We start from the raw sequence: 17367 nt of genomic DNA on the forward strand, positions 1-17367 counted from the left end.
CGAGCAAGGGAAAGGGGCTGCCCTAATCCAATGCTAGCCCCATCCCTGCGGCTTGCAGGCTGAGGAGTGCCCTCCACACCCCTAGGGGGCGCTGCGCAGGCGCAAAGAGTACGGCCCGCGGGACCCAACGAGCCAATCCCGAGGCGGCGTTCCGCCATCTTTGTGAGGGGCACCAGGCCGTCGCCATCTTCGGGAGGTGAGCAGCGCGCCGCCACGTTGAGGGGCCACAATCATTTCCCCCAAGCCAAAAAAACCCCACGGCTGATTAACTTCAGTGTCCTCCAGCAGACACGTGCCACCTCTCTGTCGCGTGAATAAGGATTTTGTGACGTATTTCGCTTGACTTAACCTCCCTCCCTCTCTCACGGGATCACTTCCGGGTGAGCGGAAGTGACCTCTGCCCCCGCGACCCCTTCCTCTTCCTTTCCTGCGCTGGTGGCCCGGCGAGACGCGCAGGTAGGCGCTGGGGAGTGAAGCATCCGCCTTCATCCGCGCGGCCTGCGCCCCGCAGCGGTCCCCGTGCCTGCCGCCTGCCTGAGCGGGGCCTCCCCCGCCGCCATCGAGGGGTATCGCGGCGGGGCGGTGCCGGGGCGCGGAGCCAGGCACTAGGCCGCAACCCAGCCGGGGGCTCGAGTAGATGGTAGAGCTGGGGAGGAGCGTGCTGTTGGCGTCCCTGGGGCCTGAGAAGCCTCTGTGTAGATTGAGGGAATATCTATCTGTGTGTGTGTATCTATATAGATATAGATAGATAGACAGACACATTTTATATATATACACGTGTGTGTGTGTATAAATAAAGGGAAAGGGCAGGTAATAATACATACAGTGTGTGTATATATATATGGATATGTATATAAAAGAGAAGGGGCAGGGGCTGAGGGAGAGGGAAGAAGGACATGGTGGGGCCTGGCCAGTGTGCAGGGAAAAACGGGTTGTCCCATTTGTGAAAAAGACAAATTTTCATGTCTACCTGGGAGAAATGATATCATCTTTGCACTCCCCTGTGCCCGAGGAAGGGTGTGTGCCTGAGAGCTTGCAAATAAAGTGGGGTTTTTTTGCCACTATCTAGTTTGTCTAATAAAAGAAATTGCCTCCCCAGGAGTGCTGCTGACTCTAAACCTGTTAGGGAGTCCCTTGAGCGCAGCGGCAGTGGCTCCACGCGCTTGGTCGGGCCCCACCAGCAGGTCCTGGAGACGAGCCAGTTCTAGAGCATCAGGCAGAGACTAAAAGAGCCTGCAGGATGCTGAGCACCAGGGAAAATGAGGGTGGGAAGGGACCTCAAAGGGAGGTGGCATCTAGTTCAACTTCCTGCTCCAAGCAGGACCAGCCCCAACTACATCATCCCAGCCATGGTTTTGTCTAGCCAGGTCTTAAACCTCCAAGAATGGAGAGTCTACCACCACCTCTCTGGGTAACCTGCTCCGGTGCTTTGCTCTCCTCCTCTTGAGAAATTAAGGAAAAAAATCTAATCTAAACATCCTCTGCTGCAATTTGAGATTGCATCAGTTTAGAGTAGCATCTGTCCAAATTTAAAGGAAGCTTCTTGTATTCCCAGCAGATGTTTTTTCCTGTGGCAGTGTGTGGTGCTAGTGATGCTCTCAGTGTCAGCAGGACATTAGAAGTGGGCTTGTGTGGGGTCGGCGGGGGGGTGTTTCCATAATTGGCTTTTCCAAATCCCTTAGGTAATAGAGCATTGCATAGATGTGCTTTTTGGTCATCGTGTCTTTGCACCCATCACCAGTGAGGGGTTCTGTTAAACTTTAAAACATTTAGCGTTACATCAGGTTTATGGTTCAGAAAAAAGGTGGGCAGAGGGGACAAGTAACACCTGTAACTTGCATCACACAAGTGGCAGAGATCGGGACATTGGGTTTTCATTTCTTATAGGGCCCTCTAGGGCTAGGCCATGCTTCTTAAAGACATACAGAGGGCCGTCAGACTGTCTTGGTGAGGGTAGGAATAGTTTAATACTCTCTCATTTCTAGTTGCTAAAATGTGTTTTCCCCTGTGTAAGCTGCCATGTAAACATGACCGTATCATAACCAAAGGAGACCACGAGCATTTGAGATGTGCTTCAGCTTGTGGAATAAGTACAGGAAGTCCTGCCACCTTGCCATCCTTTGTCAAAAGCTGAATTGCTTTTTGCATGTTCCCGTAGCTGAAGCCTTGGTTCACCCAGGGTAGCAATAGATCGTCTCTTTTCTTTTAATTTTAAAAGAAACAAACGGTGTGTGCTGCACTTGTTTGGTGCGTAGAGATTTCCACTGTGAATTGACCTAAGTGAGCTAGGAGCTCCAGGTGCACGAAGAATGGGCAGCCATGCCCTAAGGAACTTGCAGTGTGGAGAAGATATGGGGTAACAGGAACAGAAGCAGGCAGAAGCCTGGTGCAGCTGCAGGCTTGAAAGGGGGGTATCCAGATCTCTTTATTCAGAGGATGTTTGAATGTTGCTGCTATGGCATCTTTCATGTTTAGAGTTCAAGCTAAAGTTCAAGAGAGGTCAGAACCATTTATCATAATCACTTGCCTATCTAGAGATCAGACTGGGTTTAATGTCTTACAGCCTGATGTTCGGAAGGATTCAACTTTGGGTGGTTCAATCCTCTGTCTCCAGAATTCAATGTTAACAGACTTGGAATGTCACGCATGTCCATCTCAATGTTATTTATTTATTAACAGTTGAGCTGCCAGCTTATATAACCTTAAAGTGCTGCTTTTTCTCCATAGCAACATGAATGACCAACAGTCCACAGAAACGATAGCTGATCAATTCCAGGAGGGGGGAATGTGATTTTTAACTCCTGATTCCTGACTGTACTTCTGCATCCTCGTTGCTTCTCCATAACTCTTGCTTTTATTTTCTTGCTCAGCAATGGCACCTCGCAAGGGTAAGGAGAAGAAAGAAGAGCAGGTTATCAGCTTGGGACCTCAGGTTGCCGAAGGAGAAAACGTTTTTGGTGTCTGCCACATCTTCGCTTCCTTCAATGACACTTTTGTCCATGTGACGGATCTCTCTGGCAAGTGAGTGCTGAGCATTGACTTCAGTGCCGTGGAGGGCTCTTGAGGCACTTTCAACGCTGCTTTAGCTTGCAAGTCATAAAAGCTGGAAGTATGTATGTAGAAATGCCTTTGGTTCAGGAAATCACTATTTTAGCTTATTTCTATACACAGTTGAATAGGATAACAGTATCAAGCACTTCCATAAGGAATGTTTTTTTAAGTCAGGTTAGGAGGAAGCAGGGTTGGTTTCTTTTGCAGCATGGGGCATAGTCTTCCTCCTGCTCCATCCTCTGAGCATGGATTTACAAGCTACTTCCTGTCACTGCAGCTTGCAGGGTATTGGTAATGCCCTGCTTTTTATCTGTGGCATGTTTTAGGCACTTCAGGTATTGTCTTGTTGTGTTCAGGGGGTTGCAGTGGCAGTTTTGGTGTTTTCACCATCATACAGAGCTTTGCATCCACTTAAATGGGGTGGGGGAGCTTTGTTTGGGCGCAAAGGGGGGAAAGCTTTGTCTTTCAGAAATGACCTTAGAAAAGAAGGTGCGGTTCTTGCTGTTAAGCAGAGGTTGATGTTAGGTCTGGCTGCCTCCAGGCAGTCTTATCTTTTGGTGAATGTACCCAACAAACAGGATCGTGGTTTTGATACTCCCACTTTTGTCATACCAGAAAGTTGGGGTCTCACTCCAGACACTGTTGTTGCCTATGGCCACATGCAGAGAAAGAAATATTGTCTTTCCAGGGAAACCATTTGTCGAGTGACTGGTGGCATGAAAGTGAAGGCCGACAGAGACGAGTCTTCTCCCTATGCTGCTATGCTAGCAGCCCAGGACGTTGCCCAGAGGTGCAAGGAGCTCGGCATCACTGCCCTTCACATCAAGCTGCGAGCTACCGGTGGAAACAGGTATGTCTGGTGGGCTGTGCCTTATCATGCACAGGTGGCATGCAGCCAGGCAGAGCGTGGAACAGGTTCTCGTGGTGACTGAGCACCAGGTTGTTCTCTTCAGGTGGTCTCGAGGGAAATGAGGCTTTGTATCTTGTGCACAGTCCGATAGTCTCATTTCCATCACTGCTGCTATTGCCATTTAAAAGTGGCAGCTGTTCTTGTATAATAGTGGTGCTGAGCACCACCAGGGAGATTTCTCATCTCAAGCTCTCCCTGGCGTTCTCTTATTTCATGCTGCTTTGCAGACTTAATGCATGCTCTTTGCGGGGGTGGGGCCTGCCTTGTTAGGCGAGTCAGGATGCTTTTGATTGCATGTACATCATACATTTTGTTAGAGGACCTGTGTTGATACCTACATGATTAACAGTTGCTTTCAGTTCTGACCCGAAGGAGCCCTGCTTTACATTATGCGTTTTTGTATGTTAAGGCCAAATATCATCTGGAAGATTGTTGGCTATGCTTCATTACAGTGTTCTCATTTAGTGGATAGTGGAGAATCCATTTCTAGTGTAGCAAGTGCCTGATATGGGGAAGGCAGCTAAGATATTATTTGTCCTAACATGCAATTTTACCTGTCGGCTCTTTTCAGGACCAAGACTCCTGGACCAGGTGCACAGTCAGCCCTCCGAGCTCTGGCTCGCTCTGGTATGAAGATTGGGCGGATTGGTAAGTGATGTGTACTCCATGAAATTTAGATGAATACAGGAAACAAGTAGCTTTTCCTTAACAAGCTTGGTCTCCAAAATGGAACTGCAGTCTACACAATGAGTTGCGTCTGAAATTCACTTCCTCTTAGTACAACGGAACCCAAGTGTGACTTTTTGGGAGATGTTGCAATACTGGCCGAGTGCCTTTGGCTTTGCTGGAAGGTGTCACTTCTTTTAAACTGATTTGCTGGTTTACTTATGGTTTAATCTGTGTAGCCTTAAAACTTGCTGTGCTTATGTGCCAGGAGGGACTCAGGCATTTGCCATTTAAATAAGGCCCATTCTGTAGATAGTGCATGCAGGAGGTATGAACCAAAGGCTGGTAACTGACTGGAAGATCTCTGCTAAATCCTGGGCTATGTAGCAATGTAGTGGTGACTCTGCTTTAGAGAGCCCTTAACCAATGCAAATTGGTAGCTAAGAATCCTTGTTAGTCCTGATTTTTAACAAGCTGCCTTGTAAGCCAGGGACTTCAGTGGCTGTAGATAAACCCATTGGGAGTCATTGGAAGGATGGTCCCCAAAGCTGTTGCAGAAGCAGTCTTGGGCTTATGGTTGGGTGGGTATTGAACCAGGAAGGGACTGTTTGTTCCACACCCAGCTTTGTGTTGGCTCAGAGAAGCCTGAGAAGGAAGTGTCATACAGACCTGGAGGAGCTTGCCTTGTGATCAGTGGTTGTACTGCTGCCTTGGAAGCTGTGGTCTGCAGTCTTTTGCCTCACTGCTTTCTTTCCCTGCCCACTTAAGTGGGGAATTTCCATATTTTAAGATGCTGACGTCTGTAGCTTTCGGCTACGCCATCACCCAATGAGCACGTGAATTGTTCTGCTTCTGTAGATCTGTGTTTCCCACAGAGAATGTGGGGTGGGGTGGACTGTTCAGCTTCATACAAGGGGATGTATTTCATTGGACAGAAGAGGCAGGGGGCTGTGGAAAGTGGTGTTAGGCCTAAAAATGCCCTTGCAGCATAATGAGATTGTAAGAAGTCCTTTATTTTCTAACCCCCTTGTCACTAATATTAGTAGCTTGCCCTGTTGCAAGATCTAGCATAGGAAGCAGTAGCTGTTGAGGACTGGCTTGTGTACAGGGTGTGCAGAGAGTGATTCATATGCCCTAGGGCTGGCTGGAGAGTTCTGGGTGGAAACAGTCTGGAGTCCTGAATGGTAATATGCCTGTTTCTCTCTCCACAGAGGATGTCACCCCTATCCCCTCTGACAGCACTCGCAGAAAGGGTGGTCGCCGTGGTCGTCGTCTGTGAACAGTGACTGTTTTTTCTATTGTCATTAAAACTGTCTTACAAACCTCTGGTTTCATCTGTGTGGCTTCTAAACACTAGTTATGCTCCCTGATTTTGCAGTTTTCTTGTGAGTGCTTTGGTTGTGGTTGGAAAGCCTGGAGACCATAATGCTTCTCCTTTTCCTGGAATCCTGACCTTTTTACACACAAATGACTTGTTCTCTGAAGCTGGGCCTTTGGTCTGTTGATGACTCCTGTTACTTTAAGTCGCAGTTCAAAAACACTCCAAAATTACAGCTCCCCTAGTAATTTGGGTGCTTGTTTTCATGTAGAAGTCAGGTTTCTTAGAAATGCTTCACAGTCCTAGCAGCACTGTACTTCCATGCTGAACTGTTTCCCTACAAGAAATTTGGCACTGTCCTATGGAAACAGGACTCTTACCTGGGCACTCAGTTGCCTGGCTAGGGAGGTTTAAACGTGTACATGTTGAGGTCTTGAACCTCATCCACAGTGAAAGGTGTCTTTGCTTGGGTTGTTCTCTTTAGATAAAGCTTGAAAGTATTTTATTAAGGCCAGAATATGGTCTGATAGCAGGGAGGGTAGGGGGCAATGCTACATTCCTTGGCTCTGGGTTTCTGGTTGTAGCTGTGTTTTTTTTTTCAACTACTCAGTTGGGCTAATAAAAGATACCACATCTACTCAAGAAACCTTGCCTGCCTATTCCTTGGCTCTGGCAGTGTTGGGCTGATTGACTGATGGGGGTACAAGTTCTGTGCTACCTTGTAGTTAATGTGTAAATGTTCTGAAACAAGGATGTAGAGCTCTGGTAACAAGCTATGCAGGGAAACCTCAGTTATTGCTCCCCCTCCCACTTGCTGTATAATGTCAGCTGTTTTGATATAGGCTTATTTTATGCTGTCCCAAATCTGCATATCGTAATGGGAGTCTCCCCAGCAGTCCAGTTGTGATAATGGGGCTGGCAGAGGGGAAGCAGAAGGCTTTGGCACTAACAAGATATGGTTACAGCTTTTTCCTTTTGTGGAAAGGTCACTTTCCCCCTACCCTCCTGTCTTGGAGTAGAAAGGAGTTCACATTCGAAGGAGCAATGGTGTCCTATAGCAGTGATTCTCAGCCAGTGTGTGGTGGGATCCTCTTATGGGTGCCACACATTAATAGGTATGCAGATACCTACACATGATTCACAAGCTGAACTCAAGAATTTCAAATTGGTTTCTGAGATTCCTTTCTAACCTGTTGTGGGCTTCTTTAGTTCTTCGCGAAAGAAAAGAGCTGCTGTATTTTTTTCATAGTAAAAAATGAGTGAGCGCTGAAACATTACTCCTTAAAGTGTCCTTATGCTTAGAGTCAACTCGGCCTTGAGATAAAGGGGCCCTTCATTTGAAGTCATTCAGCTGAAACCTTGGATCCTGCAACGGATCTGGTGGCAAATATCCAAAATAATTAAGAGCTGCACAGATCTATGAGATGTGCTTTGGAAGCATGAAGAGGATCTGGTCTTACAGAGCCTCAGTCTGTGCCCCTCAAGCCTTCACTTTGAGAATGAACTTCATTTGCTTGTGCTGCTGCTACTTTTCCCCCCAGGGAACACCTGCGCCTCTGGCACATGGTTACTTGGGGTGGGGTAGGAGGGGCTGGGGCCAGCACTGGGCCTCCAGGGGCTGCAGCAGCAGCGATCCTGCTGCTGTGAGCCTGGCCCGCAGCCAGAGCATGGCTCCAGCAAGCCAGGCTTCAGTTTGGGGCAGTGGGCACTGCCCCCAAATGCACCACTGCATTTTTGGGGAGGAGGGAGGGGGCTTTGACCCCAGGATTTCACAGGGTCAAACCCTCTCCCACCCCCACGTTGCTACCTTGCAGCACAGCTGAGTGTGCAGTGTGTGGCATCACCGATGCGTCTACCACACAGCTGCACTTGTCTAGATGTGGCCTAGAGGATCTCATCTCCAGGAGGATTTGTCCTTGTCCCTCTGTTGCTCAGGTACTGAAGGGGGGTGTAGACTAAAAGCTCAGAACTTCCTTGTTCTATTAAACTGAATCTCAGTTGTAACCATTCAGCAGTGTGTGTGAATCAAGCCAGGCAAGGCACTACTGTAAGTTTCCTTTCAGTTCATTTTTGATCTGCAACTATTTCCCCTATGTGCAAAAAAGGGAGACCCTTAGAACCGAAGCCACAGCTTGGCCTTAGTGTTTTGTTACTAACCTCTGTTTCAAGCTAAATGTGGCTCTGTGGTTCCACCAAGTCTTTGCCGTGCATTCTTGGAGACCCCCCTCCTATGGAAAGGAGCTGTGCTTACTGCACTGCTTCAGCAGGAGTGTCTGCAAACTGTTGCTTAATACACAGCGTCCTTGGATTTTCCCTTTCTGTGCAACAAGCCCTAGATCAATGGATGTCCCTGAGCCAGAACCTCCCCTAGAATAGCTATGCTGACCTGTTTGGATATGAGAAGCCTTTCAGAACGGGCAGCTCTGCACTGTCTCTGTGGCTCTGATGAGTAATTAGCCACATTTGCTCACTCTCCCCTGAAATTATTTTTTTGGAAAGAAGCCCGAGATGGAAACTCATGGACTTTGTTCCGTCCAATGAAAAACCCATCTAGGCAAATGTCAGGAGTCACTAGGCAGAAGGGTTTCCACAAAGACCAGAACAGCAGCTTAGCCTCCAGACGAAGCTCCGAGGAGTGTGTGTCTGTAGTCCGGTAACATCAGTGAAAGAGAAGCAAAAATCCTGGGCCCTTCACCCAGGTTGGACTCTCTCCGCACAGGCAGCACAGACAAATGACAGAAGATGCTCTGTTTTCAAACAACTTCATCTGCCCCTCATGCAATGAGGGTTCAGATTTTCACACGATCAGCCCTTTTAAGTGGCTTGCAGCCATGCGCTTGTGTTTGGTCACGTCTATATACTGCTTTTTGTAGCCAGATGGCGGGAAAGCAAGCTGTCACTTCCGTTTGCACCCTAAGAGACTGACTTAGCCCTTTCCAACTGGAGTGCAGCAGCGCTGCACTCAAGCTTAACAGAAGCATGTTGGAAAATGTCAGGAACAGGACAAGCAAAGGCTTTGAAGAATATGTTAAAAGGGCTCCCCCCCCACCCCCACAGCTTTTCAGCCAGTTCTGCATGCTACTCCCATTTCAGCTGCAACCAGCAAGGGCACTATTGTTTGGTGCCATAAGTTATGTGACATCTAGCTGAGAAGCTCCTTGCACTTGGGGATCCTGCAGTGGTAGAAACTGCCCATTAATTCAATAGCAAATGGTGTAACTGTTGTTTGGACATGTGTTTTAGAAGTGTGAATGGGTCTCCAGTTTCCTTCTTTGAATGACTGTCAATGCGATGTGTGAAGACAGCAGAGTACTTCCCAAACACACCGCAGGAGCTAAAGCAATGAGAATGCATCGGTGATTTGAACATTTTCAGAGGGAGCTGTTGTATCAGGGATCTAAAATAGAGGCCAAATGTCTGCCTTGGTTTATAGGCTGTGCTGCACAATGGAGAATGGCTGGCATCAAAAGGTTAAATGTAGTGGGTTCACAGTATTCCTCTGTGCTTTCCCTTTCAATCCGATCGACGGCATTTGCATGGCTTGTTCAGCTGAACGCGTTGATGGCAAGGGTAGCTGAGGAGGGAAGCGCTGAGACCTGTTGCAGCCTGGCTGCATCAAGCTTTCCACAGGTTCACTGCTGGCACCTGCTTCTTGTTTTGTACAGGTAGCAGAGGTGGTGGCCTGTACTAGAAGCCTTTAATTTTCCACAGATCATTACAAATCTAGAGAGGCAGGTCAGGACTCTAACCAAGTTCCAGTCTGCCCTGGGTCCCTTCTGCCAGAAACCTTCCCTCCTCCACAGCTCTGCAACTCTTGGCAGCATGATTGCAAGCACAGCCCTTAGCTCTCTTCAGGTGTAACACTAATGGGGAATAGCTAGTGGGCCAAGGGCAGAGGAACAAGTGTTGTCTTTGGAAGCTCTTGCTAAGGCCATGGGTGTTGCAGTGTATTCCTCCAACAGATGAAGTGAAACCCAAGTGTATCTTTCTATTCTGAATTGCAGGTAGAGCCAAGCTGTGATTGGCAGCAGCGTCTTCTCTGTGTGGTTACTTCTAATCAGAAAATTGCAGTCAAAGGTCAGACCCAAAGGAAAAAAAAAAAATCAACCCTTCCCCAGAGGTCACAAGCTTCAGGTAAATATTAAGTGTCCAGATCCCAGGTCTTTCCTTGGCTTCTCCAAGTCCTTACTCAGGCAAAAACCCCTATTTCCTTCCCTTAGTGATGGCCTGAGGAGTTGGCTTATGCAGGCGGGCTGGACCTGATGATCTGCAAGGTCCCTTCCAGCACCTGACATCTATGAAACGATGAACAAACTGTAAATCTTTAGAAAAGAAAATGGCAGTGAAGCAGAGTTTCTGGTTGTCCCCAGCCTGTGCTGACCAGGAGCTCTCCTGGGGATCTGTAACAGGGGAGGTTGCAAAATCCTTGCCCAGCACCCAGGTCAGACCCTCCTGCATCTGTCAGCCTGCGAACATGTGCCTTGATGCTGGCCCAAACAGCAACTCATCTCAACTTGCTCCCTTGTACCTTGTTCCATTGCTCCCTTTCTCCATTGTACCTTGCTCCCTCCTGCCTGGAGCCTGTGTTACTGGACAGGGAATACTATCCTCAGCTTGGCCCGTTGATCAGGGCACAACTGCATGCAGCAGGAATTGTCCTGCCTCGCTACTTGCAATGCCTGCCTTGCTTCTGTGGTTTTGAACTAGTTTTCCATTAAGCTGTAGAGACCCCGAAAAGAAGAAGTGACAAATGGGGAAGAGAAACAGTGTCCACAGCCAGTTCCCTTTTCTGTGAATCCGTTCACTGGAAATCTGGGCTGCTCCTCATGGTTGATGAAGCTTCTGGTGTTGTCGATCAGGCATTTTGTAGGCCAGGTCTCCAGGAGGGGAACCCCTACCTTAAGCACTGTCTCCCACAGCAGCAAGGAAGACAACATCTGTTAAAGATCAACTTGAGGAGACCTGAAAGCATGTCAGACAATCTGGCTGCATAGTCCTGCCAGATCTGAGTGGCTAAGCAGCCTCTGACTAGCTCAGTGTGAAGAGGCGAGGGCCAGATGCCCTGGGAAGTTCTGCTGGTGCTGCAGTAGGTAGCACCAATGTCCCAGCACTAGGTAGGATGCTGTGCATCTCCTCATGTGGCCCAGTCTGGACATAAAGCACCTGTAAGGGCTGCCCAAGTCTGAAGAGGATGAAAACCCTTGTTCTCTCTGAAGATGCATGTCATTCTCTCACCCAGGATAAGGCTTTGTACTGTCAGGGATCTCATCCGGAGACCTGAAAGGGGTAGGTGGAAGTAGAGTGGCCTAGTGGATAGTAGGTAGCAGACTTCAATTCTATGCTGCCACTGCCCCGCTGGGTGACCTCCCCTTGTGATGCCTCAGTTTTCCCCTCTGTACAATGGGAGACAATGGCGCTGACCTACTTAGCAAAGCCCTTTGAGGTCCACTGATAAAAACGGCCCTATAGCAGCTCAGTGGTGTTGGCTTTTCTGATTCAGTAACAGGCTGGGCTCTCTGCTTCCGATGGTTGCTATGGGCTGAGAGCAGTCAACTCCTGGCTGGAGCCCTTAGGGACTTCCACCTGCATTTCACAGACAGTTGAAATGATCTCCACCTCCCTTCTGTCTCAGATAGTGTGGTTTCATGTTTGTTCCTGCTGAAAATGACATTTAAGGGTAAGCTTGGCATCCGTTAGGAAGAGTTTCAAGACCCAGGCTGATTCAACTACAAAGCCCTGAGCTCCTCACTGTGCAAAGTGCTGGAGTGTTGTGCTCTGGGCAGTCTATGAATGGGCTCAGTTTAATAATGATTAGAAGAATAATGTCCAGGACGAGGTCTGAGCCAGGCAGATGAAGGGTGCTGGAGAACCGCAAAAATATTATCACCAGTGCTGCAAATCCAAAAGAAACCGTTAGTGCAACATGATGGAGACTTATAAAAGCCCCAAATAATTGTTCCAGTAGCAGCTGGTACTTAGCTCCCACGTCTCTATGTGGGATTTTGTTCTGCTGTGTGTGCTGTCAGTTCATATGTCTTCAAGCTTGAGATGTGCCTGAATGAAAATGCTGGGTCCATGCCACCCCTCTCCCCAGAGCATTGCGGAGGGTCTGATGTCAGTCCCAAACTCAGCATGTGGGTCCTTAGGATTTCTAGGGAGAGCACAAATCTCCTGCCTTTCGTGTACTGAAACGTCCAAGGTAATGTTACTGGAATGCATTGCTCCTAAAGGCAGTTGTACATTGAGATGCTCCATTTATTCTTATTTGAAGGTATCATCCCTGAATAAATATAGCAACATAGACCCTGATGTTTGATGCTCCAGATACTATGATCTATCTTGTCACATGCAGGAGGGTGGATCTTGGTAGGATCAGAAGTGAACAGAATTTGTATTTGAATGATATACAGATCCTGAATACCAGCGGTGCAGAGCCAGGTCTGCAGGCACTGCCTTGCAGAAGCGAGGCCCATTCACACGAGCAGTCCCATTGGCTTCTGTAAAGGTCTCTTGCTGTATCAGAGTCATTCTTGCCCCCATGAATGAGGTTTGGTCCCTAATTTCTTAACCCAATCTGCCCAGACACATCATTTACATTAGGTCAGTTCTGCTCAGAGACTCTCTTTAATTCACATTGAGCATTAAGGTCAGTTTTTCCACTCTGCACAGCACTCCACTGCTTCCCTGGCTCTTCCTGGGAGTTGCTTTTGTTGCCATCGCAGAGGGCTGCTGGGTGGCTTGAGCTCGTCCTCAGATTGGGTGGCTTCAGGTAGGTGTCTGAATGGAAGCTGAGCTCTCTGCTGTATCTCATGCCAGCCTGAAGCAACGCTTAGCAATACAAATGCTTTTTTGCAGTTGTGCCAACGTTAAATGTTTCCCCACATGCTTCAGGAGCTGAAGAGTGAGCCAAAGGCACTACATGCTGAGGAGAGGCGGAAAGACTTCAGCCTGAAGGAAAGCTTATTAAAAATCTTGGCGCCTGGGCTCTTCTTGTTCAGAAGAACAGAGGGTTTAGTAAGGAGTCTCCTACAGCCCTGAGGAGCAGCCGATAAGTGGAGCGATAAGTCCTTGCTGTGGATTCCATCTCGGCGCCCCCAAACCACCATTTGGGAAGTTACTAGGTGCAAGCCAGTAGAACTGAAGGGCCAGCTGCTCCACTGGTGTAAAGCCGCATAATCACAAGAAGCCATTTGCTGATTTAGGCTGAAGTTTCCAGCCCCAAGGAGTTGCATTTCCCCCTTGAAAGCATGAGGCAGAGGGCACAAATCTGCCTCCATACCCCATGGCTTGTCCCTGAAAAGGCTCAAAAGCTTGGGGCACATTTATTCCACAGTGCCTGGGAGCCTGCCCACTTGTGCCTGCTCTGTAATGCATGCCAGAAAAAAAGTCATGCTTTGGTGTTCATGTAGCATCTGGTCTTAGGCTCTGGAGCAGCCAGGACATAAATGCTGGGTGCAGGTGCCTTTTCTAAGAGCAGTGACACGACTTGCTGGACTGGTGAGCTGGAGGTTGGAAGGGTGTAGGTTGTAGTTGTGTTGGTCTAAGGACATAGGCAGACAAGGTTCTTCGGGTAAATCTGATATCTTTTATAAGACCAGCTCAAATAATTGGAAAAAATCTTCTTTGCGAGCTTTCGGGTACAAACACCCTTTGTCAGGCTGAGGAAGCACCTGCAGTTGGTGTGTGCGCTCTTCCTGGATGAGCGCGTAGTAAAGAAGACAGAGGCTGGTCTGCATGCAAGGAAGTTGGAGCAGGGATCTTAACAGCAGCGTGCCCTAGCACGGTCCCATGCAGTAAAGGCACACGTCTTATGGGAAGAACAGGCTGGGGTGTTTATTGCTAACCAATGCAGTATCAGCAGTTCTCCCCTGGGTTGCCACGTCTCTCCCTGCAGAGCTGACTCAGGAGCATGAACATGCTGCTCTTGGAGCGGGCACATTACAGGTGGGAGGCTCGCCTCAGTCTCTCCAGAGAACTCTGTGGGCTGAGGACTGGAAATGCAAACCCTGCCCTAGAAACAAGTGATGCTGCCCAATAAGATTATTTCCTGATTTCATGCCCAGAATAGCAGCTCTGGCTGAACTCAATGCCTGGTTGTGCTGGGGCCCCCCCAATGTCAGGGAAAAGCTGAACACAGACTCCCGAGCTGTGGCCCTCAAGCCCAGGGGAAGCTTGGGTTTTGCTACAAGATGTGCAGCATGGCCCATCATCGTGTGATTTCAGTGGGGAGCACAGCCTATGAATGTCCTGACTTCTATGCAATTGCAACCCAGGAGGAAACAATTCCATCACAAAGTGCTCATTTGCTTATGTTGCCTACACTGATGGCACATTAAAATGCCCCATTTCTTCTTCCCTGAAGATGCGATCCCCATGTTGACCTCCGTCTTGGATTCCTCCAATCACATGCGTGAGAGACTATCACTGGGCACATCTACATGTTCATTAATGTGCCACAGTTACTGCACATTAAGTTTAGTACTTGGATAACCAATGCACAGTAACTCATGCTACTGCACAGTAGCACTGGTGCACTTTTTCTAGTGGCACTAACTGTGCATCAGCCTAATACTACTACACAGTAGCATATTAGCACAGGTTTTGCCTGGCACGCTACTGCACAGTGTTATTAGACTACTGTGCAGTTCACATCTCGTGTAGACGTGCACCCAGTGTGTCTTAATATGCCAAGAAGCCATCAGGAAAGAAGCCTGCTCTATAGGCACTTATTCAGAGCTTAAAAATCCTGGTATCACAGGACCCACACCTGCAATCATTGATTTACCCAAATAATCCCTGCCCACACAATCACCCCCCTTAACTTTTGTGGAGTCATCTTGTTCATGTCTTCCTCACTCCCAGGAGTGAGGTTTTGTAAACGAGGTCATTAAGCTCTAAACTGAATCTCTTAGGATGCATTTCAGGGTTGGTCTAATAAAAGATATCACATTTACTCAAAGCCACCCTGTCTCTCTCAGGATGCATCACTCTTTCAACAAGTTCTTGTCAAGGACTCTCCTCAATTCTCATGAAAGATTAAGACCAGATAGTCAGCAGTGCTCAGCACCCAGAGGCTTTCATTGCTGTTACTGGGGGCTGCTGGGCAGCTTGAGCATTTTCACAAAAATCTGATGCTTGAAGGAGCTGATCACTAGAGTTTGGTACCGAGCTGAAGGTGAAGTAGGGGATGAAGAGTCAGTGTTGAGTAATGCCCTTGCAAGTAAGGCCTTGTTGCCTATATTAAGTATCTTATTTGCTCAGGAAGCTGGAGAGTTAGTCAAATAGAAAGTGTGCTGAGAAAGAAAAAAAAAAAAAGGTAGAGAGATCTCAGCTTGAAGGAGAAGCTGTGGAAAAAGCCAAGTGAAACATTTACCCTTTTCCCGTTAAATTGGGTAGGGTCTTGTTTAGAAAAGGACTCTCATGCTCACCTTGAAAAAGGGCTAAAAAAATGGGGATTTTCCTCAGGTAATCATTTTGGAAGATGCAGAAAGAAAACATGGAAGAGTCGAGGGCCAGGCACTTAAACAGTGTAAAGTGACCCAGTGCCATGGGAGTCATTTACAGATGTGAGTAGAGCATCTGACTCAGGGGGTTGCATTTGGTCCCGAGATGCCCGTGTAGGCTCCCCCAGAGGGCACAAAATGTCCCCAGCCCACAAGCTTTGGGTCTTAACTTGTTCAGGTGAACTGTTGCGAGACCATGGTGCGGGCCAGTGTATTTATGATCAGACATTAAAGTTTCCATCCCAATCTGCACAAAAATCACACTGTGGTGCTGATTTGGGAGAGGGCACGTTACAGCATATTTTCCTTGGAAAGGGCACGTTACAGTTTGTTGGCAGGCTCTGCTCGTCTCATCATCTTCTCATAACTGTGGACTGAGGACTACAAATGCAAAGCCTGCCCTAGAAACAAGTGATGATGCTCGAGTGCCCAATAGGATTATTTGTACTTCCGCACCCAAAATAATTTCCATGCCCAGATTATGTACAGTTATGTCTGGGGCCTCGATAATCAGGATGAGCCCGATACAGAGTTCTGCGACTCGCTGCTAGGCTCGGAGGATGCTTGGATTTTGGTTCAGAGACCCCAATGTGGGTCTGTTACCGTGTGCAAAGACACGTAACCAGGATTTCTCTGGGGAGCAGAGACATAAGGAAAGAATGAGGTTAAATATAAGGAGGAGCTTTCCAACAGCCAGGGTGGTCAAGCTTCAGGATGGATTATAGCTAGGTAGGTTGTGGGATTTCCATCACCACAGGTTTTTGGAGGCAATGTAGCAGGTTCAGGGTTTATCAGCTCCACACACAATCTTTCAGTGTCCCTTTACAGGGTAACAGCCTCCATTTATCACCCACACTCCCCAGGGCAAGCTCCCTCCCAGCAGGAGTCAATCAGCATACACCATATACACGGTTTCTAACACACTCACAGTCTCTGCATGCCCAGTGCTCATCTTCACAGTCTTAAGCTGATGCTCAGGGTAACAGCACTGCAGGTATGGTCCCCAGGCTCCACCATGAGCTGACCCACCTGCTCACTGTCTGGCTGCCTCTAGCACCTCTCCCTAGGAGCCTGTCTCTCTCTGCCTGGCTCCCCTTCCTGGGAGCCTTTTATCTTCCTGCCAGCTAATCATCTCTCTCAGCTGGGCCAGGTGCCTAGGCAGCCTGCAATCATCCCTTGCAGCCGCCAGCTGGGCTGTAAACTTTGCAAGCCTGCAGACTGCCCCCAGGCTCCGTGGGCTGGCAAACTGCTACAGGCAGGTTAGACAAACATTGATCTTGGAGGTTTTAGATGGGGATGATCCTGCTTTGAGCAGGGGATTGGATTAGGTGACCCCTTGAGTACCCACCTAACCCTTTTTTCCCTATGATCTGATGAAGACCCTGACTTCCATGCTCAGAGACCCTCACAAGGCCTGCTACAGCACTGCAGTGCTCTGGTTTAATTTCCAAAGTTGTCTGAAACCAACTGCACATTGACATGCTTCATTTATTCTGATTTAAATGTGTAATCCCTGAATAACTGCAGCTATCCTGACCTCAGTGCTTGGAGCCCCACATAACACCTAGGCCCGTGGCTAGATAGATTGCTGTTTCTTAGCAGAAAAACTGATCCACACTGCTTACATCCGCATGTAGCTCAGGATCCGGGTCTGCCAGGGCTTACTTAGGCTACTAATATTTACTTACATGATCAGTCCCGTTAGCTTCTGTGGGACTTTCTATGTGTCATTCTCTGCCACCGCGAGTGAGGTTTTGCAGAACTAGGTTCTTATCTTCCAAACCAAACCTGTTCAGACATGGCACTTTCACTAGGTCAGCTTTGGTTCTGGGTTACCTTTAGTTTGCATTAAGGATAAAAGTCAGGTTTCCCGCAGTGCCCAGCACCCAATTGTTTTCCTGGCTGTCATGGGGAGCTAC

The 17367-nt window shown here is 48.3% G+C and overlaps 1 protein-coding gene across 1 annotated transcript; it reads left to right on the forward strand.

The window, feature by feature from the left end:
• The first annotated feature begins 373 nt into the window (after positions 1 to 373).
• On the forward strand, positions 374 to 5951 carry RPS14 (ribosomal protein S14). Its single transcript, XM_019506134.1, has 5 exons — positions 374 to 456; positions 2871 to 3021; positions 3740 to 3901; positions 4533 to 4609; positions 5839 to 5951. The coding sequence occupies exons 2-5, from the start codon at positions 2873 to 2875 to the stop codon at positions 5904 to 5906; spliced, it is 456 nt and encodes a 151-aa protein (XP_019361679.1). The 5' UTR covers positions 374 to 456; positions 2871 to 2872; the 3' UTR covers positions 5907 to 5951.
• The last annotated feature ends 11416 nt before the right edge of the window (positions 5952 to 17367 follow it).

This window comes from Gavialis gangeticus, unplaced genomic scaffold, assembly GCF_001723915.1.
Source record: "Gavialis gangeticus isolate Ggan-Ray unplaced genomic scaffold, GavGan_comp1, whole genome shotgun sequence".
Classification (NCBI taxonomy): Eukaryota; Metazoa; Chordata; order Crocodylia; family Gavialidae; genus Gavialis; species Gavialis gangeticus.